The following is a 23,108-nucleotide window of genomic DNA, read 5'->3' as shown; positions in this document are numbered from 1 at the left end:
ACTAGGAAGACTAAATGCAACCTCACATATAAGGAAGGGGAGGCATTACTTAAACTTAGAAGAGATGACAGCATCATAATCCAAGAACCTGACAAAGGGGGGAGCGTGGCCATACTCAGCATGATTGATTATATGAAACAAGCAATCAAGCATCTGAATACACCAGGATCCTATATCAAACTCTGAGGCAGTCCCACCAAGGGGATCATTGTAAATTGCAAGGAACTTATCATCAATTGGTACAAAAGAGGTACTAGCGGCAATTTCTAGGAGACCATACATGGAACTGAATACAGCTCCCATTTGTGTTTAGAATCAGAGTTTGGTGTCATAGTCCAGTATTGGCACTGCATGTGCAAGAGTAGACATCATCAAGGATTACTATTTCTTTGAGACATAGCTTGGTTTTGTTGTTGTGTCCATTATCGAATGCAGAGGTAGAGTGGATTTTTGAGTGTTGAGGTGATGTGGCCCCATTGTTTGTAACTCGTGATCAGCCATGCAGAATCATTTTAGATGGCTTCCAACAGTCCAATGCTGCAGATGGGTAACCTGAGTATGCAGGGCATTGTCCAAAATGATGTGAGAGTGAAGCACAGCCTACACAGTAGAGCAAAAGTTTGAACTTGGCAGATCGTGTATGGTTTAAGCTGTTACGTAGGCAATTCAGTTGAAACAAGGATGTCTGAGAAATTGTTTTTGATTTGAACATGTTATTTTATTATTGAATAACTCATACAATTATGGGTATTTAGTGAGCATGAACCTGGCTTCAGGATGCAATGGAATACTGTGCATTGTGAGGGGTTACAGGTATATACTAGATGATTAATAGTCCTTGCAATATAGCATTTATTAGTGGCATACCATTGAGTGTAGCAAGGAATAGTTAACATGTATGTTTTAATGGGGATATATAAAGGTGATGAGAGCGAATGGTCGTCAAATATGGATGTGGGATGGAGAGAGTGGCCATTAGGAGGAAACTGTACGAGGTGACTTTGGGGTGGTCTTTCTTTCTCGGAGGGGGAAGGGGCTCTTTGAAGAGGTGGGCCATGGTTTTGTGTCTGAATTGCATGATGGTGGTAGGGAGTCTAATGTTGATGGGTCTGAGTTTTACGGTTTTGGGCCATAGACTAATAATGTGTTTTCTTAATTGTTTCTTTCATGCATTTCTGCTCTAGTAGCATATCCATGTCCTTATTTCTGGTGATGCACTGACCACCCATGAGTAAGGGATTGGGAATGATTTGTAAACCTAGAGACTTGAGCACTGAGTATGGGCTTAGTTCATACCCTCAAGGGTTGTGTTGCTAGGCTAGCTCTGGATCTGGGTATAAGAGATTCACCACCAACGAGAAAGAATTGTGTCTTTGTTTTATAGACCTATATTCAGATGGTTAACATTCAAAATTAATTGAGTTCAGGCATCAACTTAGTGGTTAGATGTCACTCCGAATAACACTGAGATAAACGTGGATGCTATCAACATACTGATAGAAAGAGATGCCCTGGTTCATGAGGATGACTCCCAAAGGTTCCAAGTGAAGGGTAAATATGTCACTGAACATTATGGGCACCTGAAGGAAGCCATAGCTTAGTAGAAAAGTCATGGAATCTGGAGAACTCTTTGGACAAGCTGATGTGTGTTTTACAGGAAAGAGGTGAACCAGTGCAAGGCAGTTGTTGAGAAGCTGGGCAGTTCCCTAACCTTTAAGGTTTCTTGAAAGCCCCTCACCACACTGGATCCGCCCTCTCCCGGAATGTCTTCATGCAGGGTTCTACTGGTGCTGAGCCTGTCCTGTGAAACCCAGAGAAACCCAGACTGTCTTTTTAAGCATGTGAGAGTTCCTGCAGTGACCTGTAAGGAAAAATGCAGTGCACTAATTGCAATCGTGCACTATTTTCAAGGGTGACAATGATTTTAACAGAGGCAGTGTGCACCAGTTTCAACTGTGATAGTTTACTACAATGTTCCAACAGTGGCACTAATTTCAACGATGCCACTAATTTCATCTGATGCTGGCATTGCAGCATGTGCTGTGCATGTGTGATTTAGTATACTACTACTGATGTGTAGCATTGAGGGTAAACCAAAGGGGTGTTGATTTAGGGGTTTCAAGCCTTGAGATATTAACATTGCAGCATGTGCATGGACAACTTTGCTTGTTTGAAACAGCTTTCCTTGTGAGAGCTAAATTCAGGAAAAGCAGAAAAAAAACTGAGAAATTAAAGGGCAAACAGCCTGCTCTGCATGGTGTGGCAACATGTGAGGGCCTTGAAAATAAATGCCCATTGTTCGTGCAAAGCAAACGCAGGAAGAAAGGATGACATGTTACATTGTCTTCCGAGTGCAGGAATGGATGGGGGAAGAGACGTTCAAAGGGGCGTGCAGTTTGCCAAAGGGGTGAGATAGGTCCTGGAATGTTCTGGAATATTCCCAAAGGCTCTGTTCCATGTTTAGTGACACAAGCGGCAGGGAAAAGGTTGGTGGAAGAAGGAGGTGAAATGGTCAGAGAGGTGAATGGAAAAGTGCAGGGTTCATATGTCCTGGGCTGGGGTTGAGAGAAAGTCTTATAAGGAACAGAGAGATTGGAGGCAGGGCGTTTTTCTTGTTGCTGACACCATTAGGGTATGTTGCCTGTCGCTGATTCAACAAGGCTTTTGGGCCAGTGAATTTTGCATGGGGCACTTTTGACCGAGGATTTCCACATACGTCTGTGGCCTTAGTTTGACTGAGCCTGCTCTGTCCATCGCAGTGCTGAGACTTTTAAAAGAACATGGTTTCGATATCACAAGCTCTAATTGTGCAAATGAAAAACTGGGGCTGTGTTTTTCAAATTTTGGAAGGCTTGTCTCGAGTCTAAGAGATAAGCTGTGCTTTCCGGACATCAATGCATTTTGCTAAGCCTGGCTGGAGTTGCATTGAAGGCTACGAGCATACTCAATATCTGTGTGCCTGGCCCCACGACAGCATTCCAAGGCAGTGTTCTGAAGAGGGCTAAATGGCGGGGGCTGTCAAGTGTGTGCTTCTGTGAGCTTTGCTGAGACAGGCCAATCTACAGACAGGCCAGAGGAGCTGGGTTCGAAAAAGGTCTCAAGAAAAGTCAAAGTGAGTATAATTAGGGATCACCAAAGAATTGGAATTGAAATATCTTGCAAGGGAATATTGATTTGGCCAGGTCAGACTGACCTAAAGGGCAATTTCCCTTTTCTCATGCTACTCTAAGAACAAGGGAGCTGCAGGGAATGAAATTGATTATGGGAATAATTCTGCTATGCAAGGAAATCCATTATCTCTAACCTCAGACTAACCCGATATTTGGTTAAAAGGACAAGGGATAAATAGGAGATGGGGGCTGTTCCTAAAGTGCACCTGCTTTCATAATCAACTGAAGTGCATGCCAAGGTGTATCCCAATTTCATCCCCAATCTACTAATAGCATACAAGGGATGTTAACCAAGATGCGTAAATTATCAATTAAACTTAATAGCTTTTAGAACTCAAAGAAAACAGTCTGTGCGAAATTGCACATGTTATGTACGTCTATGTATATCATTGTGTTGACAGATTTTTAAAGTGTGCTTATACAGTTATGTAAGTGTAAGACTGCGTAGTAGTCTGTTATTGTGTGGCCTGGTCATTGTATAACATACAGTGTGACAATTTAAATAAATTTGTAGTATCAAAGAGGTGGCAATAAACATTTCTTACATTTTGGTGGGGTGCCGGGGTTAACTTTGGCTAAGTGCATTTGTTAGGCATGGAACCTTATAGCTGTCATACTGTGCTGTGCTGGGCATGCTTTGAATTGTCTTGGTGAATTGTCTGAGTCGTACTAAGCGTTGAATAATATTGGCACACTGCTGGTACTTTGCATTAAATGATATTGGCACACTGCAGACATGGCAGAGCTTGAAGTAACAGACCCTGTGATATTGCAGAAACTAAATTGTATGCTCTAGCAACCTGGACATCAGAAACTATTACGATATGGCCAGAACAGTAATTATCAAAAATGTATAAGGAATCATCTGAGCAATTATTTGCAGAAGGTATGGTGCTACATTGATGTTTACTTGGGCTTATTAACTGCAATGACCGGAAGGGTCAGCAAGATTCTTTGGTTCATCTTGGAGCCAAAACATGGTTTATTCTACACAGGTTAACCGATATGATGTGATATGATATTGCATTAATAACGTGCCTATACACAAGTGTTTCAAGGCGCGACAAGGCGAGGGAGGGGAACAGAGGGAAGACAGAGACAACAATCTTACTAGGCCAGGTGATATTGAGATTGCGCAAGTGCAGGGGTCAGGGGGGGGGGGTGTGACGGGGAAGGGGAAGTGCAGTGCATAGGATAAACAGTAAATAAATAAAAACAATAAATAAGAACAATAAATAAATAAGAAGTGCGGCCAGCAGGTGGCAGGTGCCAGATAAGTGCAGACATCGGGTGTTGTGTGCTGGTAGGGGGCTCTAGCGATACAGAAACAGACCCAGAGTGCAAGGGTTGCCACGGGGGCAGTGCAGATGAGCAACTGGCGGGAAGTGGACCTAGGCCCGAGAACAGAGGGTAGCCAGGTGACAAGTGCAGTTCCATATTCATCCAGGAAGCAAGGGAAAGGAGAAAGCAGAAGCCAAGAGGAAGGTCTTGAGGTGCTTCCGGAACGGGGAGATGGTTCTCCTCAATTTTCAGGGAGGCAAGGAGGCTGTTCCAGAGGGAGGCCCCAGACGAAGAAAGAGATCTATCACCAACTCATTGCCTGTAGAAGCGACTGACCCTGAGGGAGTTGGAGGCGGATGAGCGAAGAGCTTGAGAAGGAAGGTATTTAGGAAGTGAGAGTTGAAGGTATTGAGGCCCCCGGCCCCAGAAGGCCTTGTGCACAATGCAGAGGGTTTTGAACTTAATCCTCACTGCCACTGGGAGCCAGTGCAGAGATTTCAGTCCCGGAGAGATACAATCCCTGGGCTTGAGGCCTAGGACAAGTATTGCAATCCTGTTGTGGATGAATTGCAGAGGGAGGAGAATAGAGGCAGGAAGATTTAGAAAGAGGCTGTTGCAATAGTCCAGCCTACAGAGAACCAGAGCTCTGGAGACATTGAGCTTCTGGGGGAAAGATAGGAAAGGAAGAATACCTCTGGGGAGGTGCAGCTGATATTGTGACTTCTTAGAGATGTGAGGAGAGAAGGAGAGTGTGGAGTCGAAGATGACTCTGAGGTTTTTAGCCTCACAGGTGGGAGCAGGAAGAGGGCCAAGAGAGGCCAGCCAGAGAGCGACAGGAAAGGAGGGAGCGGGTGTACCAATGAGGAGAATCTCAGTCTTATTGGCATTAAGGCAGAGATCATTGGTGGCACACCACTCCTGAATAGCAGTCAGACAGTCAGAAATGAGAGATGGAGAAGATGTGGCTGAAGGTAGCCTGAAAATGAGCTGAGTGTCATCCACATAGCACTGAGAGTTGGGGCAGAGAGTGGCAATGTGGTGGGCAAGAAGTACCAGGTATTGGCTGAAAGGAAGTATGATCTGAGAAGGAAGTATGGGGAGGTCATTGTATGGCTGCTAACCCATTTTGCAAGCCTGCAATGACCTCCCCATTGCAGGCTTGCAAAATGATTTAGCAGTCATGCGTGAAAATGTGCACATGTTAGAAGAGACCCCAGAAGGGGGTAAGGGCAGTGCACAATTGCGGGCCAAATGTTAAGCTTTAAATGTGGATGCTGCACAGAAAGAGAAGCAATTGGAAGAAAGTGTGGGGGAAATTAAACACTTAAAACATATTTTAGAGGTCATCTGGGCAGAGTGAGATCTGGCTTTGTCAGAGATGCAATCACTGCACAAACATAATAGCCAATCTTCTAGAAATATACAGTCATTAGAAAGTGAAGTGTTCAGGTTGCTGTCTGAAGATGATAGGACAACGGAGGCAATCAATGATTACAAAGTGCAGATCACAGAATTTAATGATTTGATAGTCAAACTGAGGAAAGAGAGCTCTACATTTTATAAAGAATTACAAGAATTGCATACGAAATTTAGGGAGATAAAACACCAACATTCGGATTTTAGAAATCCAGAGCTGTGCTCAGTGTCTCATGGACAGCATTTCATGACTTTCATTGAGGCTATGTCAAACCACAGTCAGGGAACTCTGCCAGCTGATGTGAGTTTAGCAATCACTGGTCACACTCCAGTGCTGGAGACTGGGCCTGTTTCTGAAGAGCAGAGAAAGATGGGTAAACATTAAGCACATATTAATCCACAAAAATTCATGAAAGAACTCAAGAGTCTACTGAAAAAGATGTGGGTATGACTATCGAATAGCAACTGGAAAATGTTCTCAAATGGAATCGTGCTTTGGACATTTCCAAAACTCAATATGTTAGATATTTCCATTGAACAATGTATGCAAGTTCTACTAGTTTTATATACAGTCTTAATGCACGGGGGAATTTACCATTGGATTACTTTGAATTATTAGATTAGAAAACACTTCTCTCCATTTCAGTCTATTCAGGACACAAAAAAGGCGGCACATACTTTGACAGATGAATCCCCAAGATACTTCTTGCAAAACCTAACGTTTTGGGGTAAGCTGTGAAATACACTCAGTAGGGTTCAAGACCACATTCATTATTGGTCTGCAGAGGGAGTTGGTCTCTCAACTCGCTCGTGAATTTACTAGGGGTAAGAGCTTGCAATGGATTCTAGATCAGTCGACAAAAGCCTTTGAAGTAATATCCCACAATGAGAATAAAAGCAAGGAATCATAGTAGAAGTCCAAAGAGACTGCCCCGGCAGTTTTAGAAATTAAATCATGGAAAATGTCATTATTGACTGCTCAAACAAAGAATGGCACATCACACAACCAGATGGGTGTGGCCATGCAGGGAGAGGCAGCACCGCAAGCAGCTGTATTTCAATCCACAGACCCCAGTCAGAGGGATACTTACATTAGTCTCGGGTACTTGGTAATTTGCCATGAGTGGGGTTTCGGTATGATGTGGTATGCCCTAATAACACCCAAAGCCAACTGCATAACGGACCCTACCAGGCATTGGGGGCACAGGGTAGATTTAAACCTGCTACAATGATATACAGCAATCAAACAAAATCAAGATATATAGATAGGTTCATTCAAAATGGAAATCAGCAAAGGGAGCAGTATCAATCAAATGAGAGACTCAATGCATCCTATAGCCCTCGTCCCTATGTTCAGGCCTCATCATGAGGAGATCATGGACAGAGATCAACTATCCTACGCTCTCCACCTACTCTGTCCTGGATGTTCACTGGAAACACTAACCGGAATCAGTCTCCTGAAAGGAACCCAAATAGGACTGACCAATATGAATCCAGCCAACACCGTCTTAGGGTACAGAGAGATAATTGCCGGGATCTGGATAGATTCCAGTGCTTAGAGGCACAAGTGAAAATGGTAGCTGAGCAGAGGGGAAGGCTGTGTGCAGGGCAAAAACAGCAGCTGAGTGAGAATGCAGAACACAAAAGTGACAACATAAATGACTAATCAGGCAGAATTCCCACCGTGAAGGCATGAATGATCCACCATTGACAGAACAAACTGAATTGCTTAGTGATTTAAACTACCAAATGATGATAACATAGGAAATAAAAACACATACAAGAAAAGAGTTTGATTTAATCTATACTTAAATCAAACTATTCAGGTGTGTACATATAACTAAGAAGAAACGAGAAGTGCACAGTAGGAATCTGAACAGCAAAGAGAGAAAAGGCAATCTAAAAACAACATGGCACATGAAAAAGATGAGGCACATACATTTGAACAAGGGATAGCTAGTTACCAAGTGGACCCATTACAGGATTAATGGTGCATTGAATTAAACAAAAGTGAATAAAATAATAGGTGGCAACAGTAAAACAGGTGATGGGTTTTCATTGCAGGATAATTTTCATGGTACTCATTTTTCCACACAGATGAAAATTCCCCAAAGGACATTTGCAGGTGAGTTCCCAGAGGAGTATTTCGAGCCGCAGATGTTTCAAGAGGCTGAATTGAAAGGTATTGCACAAGAGCCAGGTGAGCTTCAAACACAAAATGCTGATATTCTGCCACATGATGCTTATGAAAACACAAAAAACAGTTGTGAGCCAAAGTGGAGGTAAGTGAAGGAAAACAAAATGATGCAGAGAAAGCAGGAAATTGTATACAAGGGGGCAATCAGTGCAAAGCTCCAAATGAGTTCCCATGATAGATCAATCAAGAGAACTATTGAAAAAGAGATGGGCAAAAAGGGAAGGGTAATATGTCATTTCATATGCCCCTTTGTTTAACAAGAAGCCTGCCAGGCCTAAAGAATATAGCCCTGAGTTTAGCAGCAATTCACATTCGCTATGTATACTTGAAGAATGTGAAGGCAGGTATTATGCAATGTATTTTCAATGGTGGATCCAGGCGCATAGGCGACTGTGATGTCAAGGAAATTGTTGGATAGTACAAATGAAAGGAGATTCCCACAGGACATGTTGAAATTGAGACAGGTTGAAGGCCCTGTGCACAATTTGAATGGGGAAGAAATACCAGTGGAAGATGCCACTGAAGTTGGCATCAAGGTAGGGAAACATAAATTGAGGCAAGAGGTGGTGGTCACCCATTGAGGAGACCTCATTCCAGTTGGGAACAAATTGAAGAGACTGTCAACCTTCATTGATTGGGTAAATGGGGTATTGAGGTCTTTGGCCAAAAAGCCCCTGAAACCTCAAAAGGTGGTGAGCCAAGTTAGCAATGCAAAAGAATGTCACACCATTGCTAGGTCAGAGGGAGCAGTGGAGGTGTATCTTCAGAATGGCTGTGTACCTAGCGTCACTGTCATTCTCATGTGCCAGGGTGAAATGCAAGGGGAAACAGAAAAGCAGTCATTAGAGATCCACTTGGATCCCAAGAAGAACTGGCAAACATAGACAGATGAAAACACATTGTGATTCTATGTAAGTGATGAAGACTGTAAACAAAGTGAAGTTTCAGAGTCAGATCAGGAAAAGTATATTTCGACAATTGCAGAAATACACATGAAGGAAGGTCAGGCCAGAATACCAGTGCATGTGAATGGTCATCCGGAAATGATTGAGTCCATTTGGCCCTGGAACAGGAAAGGAATTTCATTGATGAGAAAGTGTTTAAACAAATGCTTGACAGAGAAGAAATACCAGGTTTTAAAGTCAGAAATCAACAAGAAATGAGTTTAGATGGTCCCGAATTGGGACAAAATTGTGGGGAGACAGATGTTGATAATAACAATAGGGTCCAAAAGCATTGATCATAATATATGGATTGTAAGTTTAACTGAAGCCACATTCTGTTTATGAAATGAGCTGATGCACAGAATGAGTATGGTTTTAGATTTCTTGAATCAAAATGTTTGATCTACACTTGGTGGGGCAGCACCTGAATTATTTGAGGATAGAAGACAAACATACTGTTGTGTAACAATCCTTGAGACAGCAGAGGCTACAATGTGAATACACACCTTTATTGGAAGTTGGGGATGATCCCATCAAAATGCTGGTGAATAACAAAGGATGTCAGGACATTTAATCAGAAGAAATTACATCATTAGGGATGGCAATGCTGAATCATACTACGCTGCAGATTTAAACAACCCAGTCATTGGGGATATTCCTGAAAACTATGTCATGTTACAAGGTGAATTGCCTGAATCTCTAGATTCTAAACCAAAGGGGAATTTCGGAATTCAGTCATTGGGCCTCATTACACGGATGGCGATAAGGATTTACCGGTACCGGTAAAATACCGGTAAATCCTTACCGCCTTACTACGAAGTCCCTTTGCGGACTGGGAGATTTAACGCCTGCTTTTTGCAGGCGTTAAAAACCAACCCGCAAAGGGACCCAGGGAGCAAATTACGGTACCCCAATGGTACCCCAATTTGCGGTACCGTAATTAGCGCCTTCCCCATTCCCATTGAGCCCTATGGGGCAAAAATGGGAATGGGGAAGGGCAATGGTGGAAGGGGGAATTACTGCCCCAGCAACCTTGGAATGGGACGGTAATTCCCCTTTACGCCAAGGCGGTGCCGGTATTGGTCCTCTGCCATCCGTGTAATGAGGCCCATTGTATCCTTATGAACCAAAGGATGTGATTTTCTGTCAACAGGATGATTGCATCCTATTTCAGGTGGATGAACATGAGGAGGAAAAGTAGCAAATTGAGGTGGAGACTGAAGGGCCAAGGTACTTGAGGGTGCCGTCTCTCCAAAGAGATATTTCCACGCAGTTAGGAGAAATCCCTGAGATTCCTTGTCTGAAGGATTTACCAGAATTTTCTAAAATGATAGAGGAGAAAATCCAGACTGCAGATGCCTGCACAAATGAAAAAGAGAAAAAAACAATTCAGAAAGATTTTCATAGAATTCAAGGAGGTATTTGCTAAAGACGCCCTAGGATTATGGGTGCACTGATCTCCATGTTGCTACACTGCCCGAAGGCTATGTTAGGGAACCTGTATTTGTTCATATATTTTGGGTACCCTTGGCCTGTCTGAAGTCTTTGGCAGAAATAATTAAAAATGTGGAGTCCAAAGGAATCATTAGACCTATTCACAGTACCTCAAACACACCCATGTTAGGTATGCTGAATCCCAATGCTCAATGGCAGTTTGCAGACTTGAGAAAACTGAATAAGATGGTGCCTGTTTCAAGGTGTCCGCTCCCATTTATTGATCAAGCCCTTGCACAAATCCAAGGGTTGGAGGTTTTTACTACCTTAGATCTGCCAGCAGGTTATTGGTGTGTGCCATTAGCAAAAGATATAGACAATCTATTTGCCTTTTCGTTCCAAGAGACTCAATAGGTATGGAATTGTACTCCCTTTGGGTTGATCAATAGTGGAAGTGAGTTTGGGATCTTTCTGAACAAAGTGCTTCCAGATATAGCCGAGAGGCTAACTGCGGTCTATGTGGATGATGTCCTGATCAAAAACAGAGAAATAAAAATCACTTTAAACTAAATTAGACCTGTGATCAGCCACTTGCAAAAGGCTGGGGCAAATGTGTTATTGCAGAAGGTACAATGGTGTAGGAAAAGGGTGAATTTCTTAGGAGATGAAGTGACTGAACAGGGGTTAAACCCACAAAAGAAGAAGGTAGAAGCCATCCAAAAGTTTAATGAATCCCATGAATCTGAAGGGCTTAAAGAGCTTGTTAGGTATGACAAGTTACAACGGGAAGTTCATTGAAGAGTATGCAGAAATCACACAACCGTTGACTAAATTATTGAAACATCGAGTGCCCTAGAAATGGGGACAGGAACAATGTTAAATGGTAGCTAAGTTGAAAGATGGTCTAATAAAGGTCTCATGTTTAGCTTATCCAAAGAAGAGCCAACATTTCTTTCAGGAGACAGGGTTCACAGATCGGTGCATGTCAGCGGTCTTATATCAAAAGTGCGATTCAAATAAAACCATTGCATATGCTAGCAAAGCATAATCACGGGTGGAAACAAAATGTAATGAATGTGAAAAAGCACTTTTGCCAACGGTGAGGGCATTGCAACATTTCTGCCCCATTATTCCCTGTCTGCTTGTTTTTTCTTCTGGTTTTTTCAACCGGCTTCTCTCTTCTTTAGCGCACAGGTGTCTTATTGGCCTTGGTTTGCCCTCTACAAATTGTAATACATCTTTACATACATATTCAAGGAGAGCAGGTGATTGTTGAAACTAATCATCAGCCCCTGCAATTCTTGCAGAGTAAATGAATCAGATCAGGGAACAAGGCTCAGTCAGGAACTACATCATGGACATTGGCATTACAGGGATCCCCTGTAGAAGGGAGATATTGGCAGAATAAAGAGTCAGTAGCTCAGGGGCTGACAGACACACATGACTGTGCAGCTGTAGATGCTACAGCTGATACAGAATCAGAAACAAATTTGACTGGATTTCAACAATCACCACACAAGATCTTGGATGAAGAAGGTTGCAGGAATCTCCCAAATGTGTATGTGGAGTGTGTGGATGGATGTACATACCATGTGGTGGGTGATCCTGAAAAATAATTGGTGGCCGGAATTGGGAATGTGTGAGTCAAATGTGAAGGTATGCCACGAGTGAGCGCGAGAAAATGTCCCAAAAGTAGTCAGGTGGCAGAATCGGCTGTAATTTACTAAACAATGTTCACAGCATTACAGTACAAATTAAAAGAAGTACTATTGGTTACCGACTCTGATTATGTCTGGAATAGTTTTGCAGAATACTTGCCGGGGTGGAAGCTCAGACATGGAAAACTGATTCAGGTCATCGACAATCTTGTTTCAGTGAATGATATAAAAATGTACTGAAGGAAGATACAAGGGCATTCCAGAATAGCAGGGGAAAATAAGGCAGGACATTATAAGGCTGATTAATTGGGCAAAATTGGGGGCAGTGATAGGGGAATTGTTTCCTATTGAGCACTTGCTTGGTGAGATCCAAGTGGATGTGGTAACATGTTCCAAATCTCAGGGAGCAAATGATCAACAGTGGTGCAGCGGAGTTTTGATACGCCCAATCAGGAACTGATCAAGGCACAGAAAGAAGAACGAACCATAGGTCTGTTGTATGATCATCTGTCAGATGCCAAGCAAAAACCTTTAACAGAGGAAGACTGTAAAGGAAGAGAAGAATGGAGGGTGTTGTTAAACAATCAGAAGAGATTTCAATTGGAAGACAGAGTGTTGTTCCGAGAATCCATTTCAGGTCAGATCCAATGGGTGGTGCCTGTATCATTTCGGGGGGTTAATGCTACATTATGCAGATGATGCAATAATGGCGGGACACAGAGGTTCACAGAAAACATTGTAAATATTGAAAGAATAAGCTTATTGGCCACATATGTCCAAAGATGTGGCGTTGTATACTCGGGGGAGTTTCGGGTGTGAACAGTTTCAGCCTACCCCCTCAACACATAGTGCACCATTAATGAAAAGAGGTCTGACACTACCCTGGTCAGATGTGAAAATAGATTTAATTTCCCCAGTACAAGGATCATCACAGGGAAACAAACACATGCTAACAGTTACCTATTTAATGTCTAAATGGTTGGAATGCATTCAGCACCTGACTGTAGTGCACAGACAATGGCTACTTTGCTGGTGAATCATATATGTTCTAGGTTTGGTTTACCTCAAAGAATAGAATCATACCGTGGAAGTTATTTTACCAGTGCACTGATGACCAAGATGTGGCAGATTCTGGGAGTAACAAGAAAGCTACATATTTCATAATTGATATCCTTAAGAAATGTGTGACTGAAACACAGTCTAGTTGGGTTTTGTGACTCACGTTGGCACTAATGGCCATTAGGGCGACATCATTGAAGTCTGCAAGCCTCAGTCCATATGAAATCATGACAGGGAGGAAAATGGTATTGCCCCAACATCTGTTGTATAGAACCAATGAGCATGTTTGGTGAATGCATCCACAATTCATGAATATGTGGCAGAATTGAGGAAGCATTTGCATCATGCATTTGGATTTGCACAGCAAAATCTGAAATGGACAGCTGAGTGTGGTAAATCATACTTTCATAGGACATCATCTGTTAGGGAGTATGAAGTAGGTGATTAGGTGTGCAAGCTTAATTTTGCAAAGGGAAAAGTTAGAAATGCCAGATTAAAGGCATACTGGTGTGGTCCATTCAAGATTGTGGACAAGGTTTTGCCTTTTGTGTACATAATAATGAACAATGAAGGGAATCTGGCTGTGAAACAATTTGTCCATGTGAACTGGATGTAGCAGTTTCACCCAAAACCTGAAATTAAGCAGATAGAGCAGTCTGGAGAAGCCAGTAGGGAATGAGTGGTGTAACCGTCACATTAAAATCAAGGTAAGTCAGTGAATGGCAGTGAGGTAGGTAACTCACACAAGGAATGAAAGGGGTTCATCGAAGCAGGTAAGTAGGTCTGTTGAATGTGCTGTGCTTGAAGGAATGAATGAAAAATAAGGATGTAGGCTAATGACAGAAACATATATGGGCATGTATATAAAGAGTTTGTTTATATTTTGTGCTAGGCAGTTGAAAGCAAGAGAAAGCCTAAATATATTATTGCTTGGTACTTAACCTGTCTGTCTGTCTCTTCTGGTTTAGATTATTTGACTCATTTTCCTTCATCAGTGGTCTGTGGGAGTCCCCGCAGTCGGATGTCCATGGAGGAGGCCTCGGGACAGAGAAAGGCAGAGTCCACAGGACCAAAAGAAAGGGAAAAGGTGGAAAGACACTGGCGAGCGGAAAGAGTGACCCAGATGACAAGATGGAAATCTGAAATCTGGTTGTGATGTACTTTGTGACATGGACATAGGCCTCTCTGGCAAACAGACAAGCTATGTTCAAGCTGGGGCCAGCATTAGACCTTGGATTGGAAATCTCACCAGCCAAATTCAATCTAAAGATGTTTTCAATTGTTTTTTTTCTTTATCTTCACTTTAATTCTTTCATAATATCCTCATTTCTATATTATATTTTCTGCTCTTCCTTTAACATATGGACAATTAGTGCTAATATCATTCAATCTATAAACGATTTTATTTTATTTTTTAAAAGAAAAAGATTCCTTTGCTGATCTTCATACTAAGCAAAGCACATGCTCACGTTGTTGCCTGAAAAGCATATGGTTTGATGATTTCTAGCTAGGATTCATGCTTCTGCAAAGGTCTTAGTTTAATCAGGCCTCTACAGAAGAAGGGTGGAGCTGTAAGGAAAAATGCAGTCCACTCATTTCAACTGTACACTCATGTCAACAGTGATGCTTATTTTAACAGAGGTGGTGTGCACCAGTTTCAACTGTGGTAGTTTAGTACAAATTTCAACAGTGGCACTAATTTCAACAATGCCACTAATTCCATCTCTTGCGAGCATTCCAGCGTGTGATGTGCATGTGTGATTTAGTATACCAGTACTGATGTCTAGCATTGAGGGTAAATCAAAGGGAGATTGTGTTGGGGGCTTCAAACCTTAACATATTAACATTGCAGCATGTGCATGGACAGATTTGTTTGTTTAAAACAGCTTTGCTTGTGAGGGTTAGATTCAGAAAAAGCAGAAAATAAAAACAGAGAAATTAAAGAGCGAACAGCCTGCTTTGCGTGGTGTTGCACAACATGAGGGCCTTGAAAATAAGTGTCCATTGTTCGTGCAATGCAAACACAGGAAGAGGATGGCATATTACATTTTCTTCTGAGTGCAGTAAGGGACCGGGCAAGAGACGGTCAAAGGAGTGAGATGGGTCCTGGAAGGTTCTGGAATATTGCCAAAGGCTCTCTCATGTGTTTAGTGGCACATGAGGCTAGAAGAACGTGGGGAGAGAAGGTGAAATGGGCAGAGAGGTCTATGGAAATATGCAGAATCCATAGGTCCTGGCCTGGGTTTGAAAGAAAGGCTTATAAGGAATGATGAGACTGGAGGCAGGGCTTTTTGCCTGTTGCTGATTCCATGGGAGGCTGTTGTCTGTTGCTGATTCTACATGGCTTTAGGGACAGTGAATTTTGAATGGGGTGCTTGTGACCCAGGCTTTCTGCATAAGTCTATGGCCTGGGTTTTGACAGAGTTTTGACAAAGCTTGCTCAGTCCATTGCATTACTGAGATTTTTAAAAGGCTAGGGTCTAGATATCAGAAGCTCTGATTGCGAAAAAGAAAAACAGGGGCTTTAGAAGGCATTCCTTGAGTATGAGAGCCGGGCTGTGCTTTTCGAAAATCAAGGCATTTTGCCAAGCCTGACTGGAGTTGCATTGTAGGCTGCGAGCAGACTCGATATCTGTGTGCCTGGTTGTGCAACAGGATTACAAGGCAGTGTTGTGTTCCGAAGAGGGCCGAACGGTGGGGGCTGTTAAGTGTGTGCTGCTGTGACCGGTGCTGAGACAGACAAAGGTGCAGACTGGTCAGAGAAGTAGGCGGTTGTGTGCATGTCTACATTTTGCTCCTTCCGTTGGAGGCCTTTTGGCCTAGTGTCTGTTATACAGTTGGGGTATTCACCAAGGCAAGTCGCATTCCCTTGTTTGCACGGTGAATGCCCCATTGAAAATGATGCAATGCCACTCCAAGAATGTCTTGGTAACTGACATGCAGTGTAGCATATTCAGTACTACAGAAAGAGATCCCTGGGCTCCTGCATGGGGATAAGGTGCACCCCAACGCTACTTTTACTGCATTTGATCACGTTGTAAACCGTTTGCACATCAAACTTTGAAACATCTGCAATTTCCTAGGTCATATGTACATGAAACCCTATGGTCACTATTCCATTTTAATAGCAAACATAACTGCATTGGCTGCCAAATTCTTAACTGCAATGTTCAACCTTATTTTGACATCAGTGCAAAGGCTCATTTTGCAGTTAGTATGAACACATGTCAAACTGCACCCTTTATATGTGTACATTGGGTGATTAGTATATTTCCGTCAGTCTTTAACAAATCAAACGTATTGAAATATTGTTCTAATATAATTTTTCAACAGTGTCTTCTCCGGGTGCACGATTGCATGTGTAAGTCCCATCCCACAACTTGAGTCTGTTGGTCAACAAAAAGTCTTAATTCGATATGTATCCGGGAATTATTCAAAACAAAAAGCACACTGGTAGAGGCTTCTGTGTTTAACATTAGCAGGGTGGGAGCTACATAATAACTCGATGCTGTAGATATTAGAAAGTGGACTGAAAAAAAACGCAATGAAGGGCACACAGAGAAACTATTTAGAGGGCTAATTGCGAATGCATAACAAGATAGCATTGTAAGTGCAGCACCCAGACAAGTTGGCACACGTGATATAGCACGCAGCCAAGCAGGCAAATTAAGACGAACCAATCATAGGTGCCCAACATTCCAGCAAAGAAGGAAGCAGAAATGTGAACATCACACATATATACATACCCAAAGCTCACATCTGGCAAACCCACACATAACACACACGCACAATCACACACACTGCACCTGCCCAGTGTGAAAGCAAGTGTAACATTGCTCTAGAGTTCAGCTATAGTAATGGTTTTCATCCTAATGATTTTGACCACTTTGATCATGATTTCAGTTCCTGAAGATGGCCATATTTATCGAAAGCATAGCTAGCTGTCTTCGGTATGGTAGGGCACTAACGGACACCCCTGCAAACTCTGCAGGTCTTATGAGCCTTTCGCTAGCCAAAGGCTCAGACTGGCCACAACCTGTGCATGGCCCTGGCTGTAATCTTATGGGCAACTCGCCACGTTATCTAAGCATGGTGAAAGAAAGAGTGGGTTAGCCGATGGCAGGATGGGATGTTTAGTAAATTGACAATCAAAACAGTGCACTGTGAGAGGTTAACAATTAGAGGACAGCAAAGAAAAAAGAACCGAAAAAAATTGAAAAAAGAAAGTAGCAACCTTTATATGCACTGCAGTGTTTGGCACTCTCCTCTTTATTGGGGATCCCCCCTCCCCCGTTGCTTATTAGACCAGATAGCCAGTTTTGAAAATACGGTATATCTTCATACAGCCAGCTGTTTCCCATTATAGAATTGCAGCAGGTGGGAGAAACCATACCCTAAAATGAAATACGGGATGAAGATAACACGATTCGTCCTACTTATACACAGGAGTTGTGCATCGCTGGGTGGAGGTAGCATTTTCATTGTGGACCAGTGTACTTCAGTAGTTGTTTAAAACAAATCAATTATGATATTATTTTCAAATTATGCCATATGTTGACATTAAACATAAACTGTTATAGGTCACTGCAGATTGAAATATTAATTTGAAACAAAACACATTTGCCATGTTATGTTGTTGATTCAATGTCTATGTTTCAGAACGTGATTAATGCCCACTGCCGCTTCAGATAGGCTTTTAAATAAGAGCTTGCAACCCAGGGCCGCATTCAAGGAACGCAACTGCCATCAGCCAAACCCATTATATTTAATAGGGAGGGATCACGTGACTCGCAGTCCAAATATCCGGAGAGCTGCGGTTTGCCGAACCCCAATGTTGACATGCATTGTCCACTGAATATTCTCTGCTATTTCTGTGTGCCCTGAAGTGGTCGCACTGTGATGTTGCGGCGCTTGATAACAAATAGACACTGTTCACTGAGGGAGAGCAATGCATATGCCAACTAACTCGATAATGTAATATACCACCGTCTTGTAATATCTCTCATACAAGACTTGATCAGAAGCTCGCTTCTCATCAGAAGAAATGCATATTATTTAGCAGGCTCCTGAGATAAATGTCCCCTTACCCATGCTATTACAGTGGGAAGCCTTGGTAGGTGTTACCCAATCCACGTCTATTTGAAGACTGGCCGTGGATTGCACCACTTTTCGCCTTAGGCAGTGCATTTCAGATTCTAATTTTCCATTGGAAACATGCGGTTTTAGGGCTAGGCTCTTAGCTCTGGGCCCAGTGGACCCGAGTTAAAATCCCGGCTACCCTTTAGGCCATATTGTGTAATGCTGGGAAAATTGTTTATTCTTCCTGTGCCTCCATTTTCTACAACGGCCAAAGCAGATGGGGGTCAGATAAGGCAGCAATATTCAGGGACGTCATTTCACCAAATGCCAGGGGTAGTGGAAGTGACATCACACGACCCTTGACCCCTGATGACATCACAGGAAATTATGTCATTTGACCCCACCCCAAAGTGATATCGCGGGAAGCGATGGAACACGACCTTACACCCATAGAAAAAACTGGAAGTGGCCTTACAGAGCATTGTACACTGAAAAATATGGTTACGATATCACTATAATGTGATGTACATTTCATACAATAATGGATCGCCATATGTATTGTTAAGATCAGTGTGTATAGGCCCATATGACCAAATTACTGTGAATGCAAGCAGACGTCCATGACCAAATGATAATGATGTGTTATTATGTAGCACTTACGCTTAAGCGCTTTATATAGAAAAAATATAAACACAATATCACCCAACCTGTGTTGGTACTCATTTATCGACCTCAAAAGAATAAAAGGCTGAGTTGAGGCGTTTGAGAACAGACTAAATCAGTGACTCACCCCCTGAAGTGAGCCTAAAATAAACCTTTAATGAGTCTAGCAATTATTGTATAGAATTCCAGATAGACACATTATTTGGTATTCCTATTCTTTCTTATTTAGGGCCAGTGCTAAAAGTGTTAGACTTGTGGCACTCCTGTTCTTATTTTTTTTTTTTTTAAGGGGCCTGAACAGGAAAGCCAGTCACTCCAGAAGTGAAGAACCACATGGTGCTGGCCACAGCCCAGGAGCCCAGGAGCTTGCATTACCAAAAAAAAATGTTTTTTTTTTTAAAATGTATTTTTTAGAGGTCGCAAAGGAGACCTCAGAGGTCTCAAGGGGGACCTCAGAGGTCGCAGATGTGACCTCTGGTGACCCTTAAAAGACGTCCCTGGCAATATTTGGTGTGCTTTAGCTCCCTGGTTGCCATTCCCCCTGCTTTATGTGTTGTCCAGTAATAAAGAGGCCTGAGAAATGGCCACCAGGGAGCAACCTTTCCCAAAAAATGCATCCTCAGTAAAATCAAACACTTTCCCCAAATATTCTAAGATTGGAGTTTATAATATAAAAGTATACCCCTCCTACAGTATTTGGGGAAAGTATTTTAAGGGTCTGTAAAAAAAGTAACCTAGACTTTTTCCAGGCGACATTATCACATGGAATCCTTTATGCCTGCTTTACACTTTCTGCTCTGCCTCTGATTTTGTTGGCTTTCTGTACCTATTCCCCACCCTTTGGAAAATCCTGCCAAGGGGTAAACCATGAACAGAACACTGCTATAGGACGACCTGATGCCGCCAAAACTGTGAAGCTGTTTCTAAGCAGCCAACAATGCTGCATAAAATGGGTGGACGTTCACATTCATAGCATGGTGAGTAGGCAGCCGTGATCATGACTAATAACAAAATTAATAATTTTGCATTATTATAGAGCTACGACCCTCAGGTATCTGAGCGCTGCTTATTATTACCCATGGTGTGTGGTGCTCATTTATCGACCTCGGAAGGATGAAAAGCTGAGTTTGGCCCTGCCGGGATTCGAACCTGCATCAGCAGGCTCTACTTGCTGTGCTATTGGGGCGGCTTGTCGCCTTATTTTATAAAGAATGTAAGTTGCATGCAGAGGACCAGCAACGTTAGCCCTTGCGTACTGTGGGCCTCCGGCATGCCACTAGAACAAAGACAGGTGCATCAGTGATCAGAGTGATAAGAAGCACATAGACCCGTATGAGATCCAGCTTAACAGTGGTTTTCCCTCCAGCAATAAGCACTGCGGTTGCTTTGTGGTTACACGTGCACAAAGCAACATTTCTAAGAATATTCCCTTTACCGATAGCCAAGAAAGTGCACAGCAAAAATGTGTCCTCATGCTGCATTGAAGTATACAGTAGAATGCTATTTAAATGTATAAAATGCAGACCCATTGGTAGGGCCACGCAGGTCTCTAGGCTTCCACAGGGTTCATTTGTGCACAGTATTCTAGGGTGACCAGACATCCCGGTATTCCCGGGACAGTCCAGGGAAATCGCCCTTCGTCCCAGGGTCCCGGGAGTTTATTAATTTTAAAAACCCTGTCCGGGGTTTGCAAGGTGGGTGGCTATAGTGCCGATTTTTGCCAGGACGTGATTTGGAAATCCCGAAATCGGGTCCCGGCGCAACCCTTCCTGCGCGAATGGTGGCGTCAAATGCTTTTCACGCCCCCATTTCCTCCCCTTCCCCCTCCCCAGCGCTCTCCTCCAATGAGAGGAGTGTGCCTGCGAGCACACCCCTTCCACACACCCCCACAAAAGGCAAGCAACAGAAGTAGGACTACAGTTTGATTTGTATTTACGGTAGTCCTACTTCTACGTCTATGGCATGTCCGTTTTTTTTTTTTTTTTAACCTGGTCACCCTGCTATATTGATTCTTGTGGATCTTAGTCTGAATGTATGGGATATAAAGTGGGAGTATGGCCTATGGCAGGCGGTGTGCGTGAGAGACACTGACGTGCATCAAGCGTGGTGCTGCATTCTTGTCGCCTCGCATGTTGCGGGTACGTGTGTAGCAGTGGGGAACCGGGCACTTGTGCAGTGCAATCAGTATGTCCCGGTGATGTAGGCAAGTGCATGCATAGGAAGAACGATCTGTGGCTAGTGCACGTCCCATGTGAGCAGATAATGCAGGTGATTTGTGTGAGGGCCAGAGATGAGCAGTGACTGTGGCCTGCATATGCAATGCTGCGAATTAAGCATGAGTGTGTGGGTAGCATACATGAATGCAAAGCATCACTATCACGCTGACCAGTTCTATATGTGGCACCAGATCTGAAAATGAGCTCTTCAATCATTCAATATACTACAGTACTGAGAGGTATGCATCCACCATACTTCATACCTACAATTATGAGACTTAGGATAAAAGGATTATTTATAGAGCACACGTTCACCACCACAAGGGGCATCTTGCTGCTAAAGATGTTTACTGTTACCCAACTAGAAGGTACTTTTATCGACCCCAGAAGGATGATGGGCTGTGTGGACCTGCAGGGATTCAAACCTGTGACCATGAGTTCAAACACAGGCCCAGTAGTTGATGCATTGGTCCACTGAGCCACAGACCCGGCGCAGTGACTTCTGTACTATTGCTATCCTTAACTAATTGCACCCATCGAGTTTCTGTCTAGGTGAACTGGAAGCAGTCATGCGGTGGGGAAGGCAAGCTGAAAGTCTCACACAGAAGTCAAGTCCATTCTTCAAGAGCCAACTCCACGCCATGCTTTCAGAATAGCCGAACAAAGCAAAGTGGAATGCATTCAATCTAAATGGGAGATATTTCCCTTGCCAATGGATAGTCTGAAAACATGGTGCGGACGGCAACTCTAGGACCAGCCTCTTCAAGACCCCCTGAACTGCTCCAACAGCCAGAAGAAAGTCGCTCTCTTTGTTGAGAACTATGTCGCAATACCAACCATGTCACCATCTACGCATTGCAACTGATTTTGGATCACCGTTTTCCTGTTAGTGTTTTTTTTTTTACGTAACTTTTCAGTGACCCTTAGAATTATGAATAATTATGCTATTTTTCAGAATTTATTGAACAATACCTGACTAGGTCCATATAAATTAGAAAAAGTTACAATATCACATCACACTTCTATCAATGGGCCTGGATCCCAGACGCGTTTTAGAATGGCACAATTCCATAGAAAAAAAACTCTGCGAAACAGACCCAATGTATTTTAAAATACATGTTTTGTTTTTCATGTTTAAAAACTATACCTATCCGAAAATGTTTTTTTAATGATTTTTGTAAAGTTTTTTAAAATGTTGCTGTAACTGTACAAACCAACACAAAATCCACATACCAAACAACCAGCCCTATGCAGGTTACCCATGCTGTGTATCTGTGCAGCTTCTCTATACATTGTTACACCGAAATTACGACTGGGCGTCCTACCTTAACATAGACTGCTTGACAGCTGTGTGTCATCAGGGCAAGGCACGCAAGGAGCGCTGGGAAGATAGCGGAGTTCATGGCTGACAGGGTTTGCGTGTCTTCGTGCGAGGAGAGTATTCGTTTCCGGACTTCTGTGCCCCCCCCCTGCAAGGTGCTCCCTCTTTTGGCAATTCTTCTCCTTCCTTCTGAAGCTGCTGCTCGCCCGCCTGCTCTCCCCCCTCTGCACCTGACCTGGGGGGTTTTAAAGCTTGCCTGACACTTATGTAAGTGAACCATTAATCAGTCGAACGCGTGAGCAAACACATCGCCAGCTTCTATTATAAATCAACGGTGAGTAAATAGTTAATAATTGACTGGTGGTGAGAGGAACTAGACTCCTCCCCTTCAGCACCGCACCCTCTTGGATCACAATACGGGGATTTTTTTATGATCCTTTGGCAGGGCTGGGAATGTGTGCTTATCGGGACGTGTGGTCATAAATGTCAAGTACCTTATCAAAATGTATGTAATCCTGGCATTTTATTAAGCAGCGTTCTAGTCAGTGTCCTGGCAAAGCCCTTCAGAGAGAGGCGCATGGGTTGGTTTGTAAACAATTTCCATTTCACTGCATTCTTGTCACTTTCCCATACATGTCCAGGCCTGGCCTGCGGATGAGGGTTTCAGATG

General features: G+C 43.0%; 1 protein-coding gene across 1 annotated transcript in view; it reads right to left on the bottom strand.

Moving 5' to 3' along the window:
- The window catches only part of GUCA2A (guanylate cyclase activator 2A), a 57,872-nt gene extending 35,109 nt beyond the window's left edge, over positions 1 to 22,763 (bottom strand). The window contains exon 1 of the mRNA XM_069610861.1: positions 22,443 to 22,763. Coding sequence (XP_069466962.1) covers positions 22,443 to 22,718 — 276 coding nt within the window. The 5' untranslated portion in view covers positions 22,719 to 22,763. The remainder of the gene's footprint in view (positions 1 to 22,442) is intronic.
- Positions 22,764 to 23,108: the final 345 nt, after the last annotated feature.

Source organism: Ambystoma mexicanum, chromosome 8, assembly GCF_040938575.1.
Source record: "Ambystoma mexicanum isolate Mex_15411 chromosome 8, UKY_AmexF1_1, whole genome shotgun sequence".
NCBI lineage: Eukaryota > Metazoa > Chordata > Amphibia > Caudata > Ambystomatidae > Ambystoma > Ambystoma mexicanum.
The sequence above is the reverse complement of the archived record's forward strand: the minus strand, read 5'-3'. Positions and strand labels throughout refer to the sequence as shown.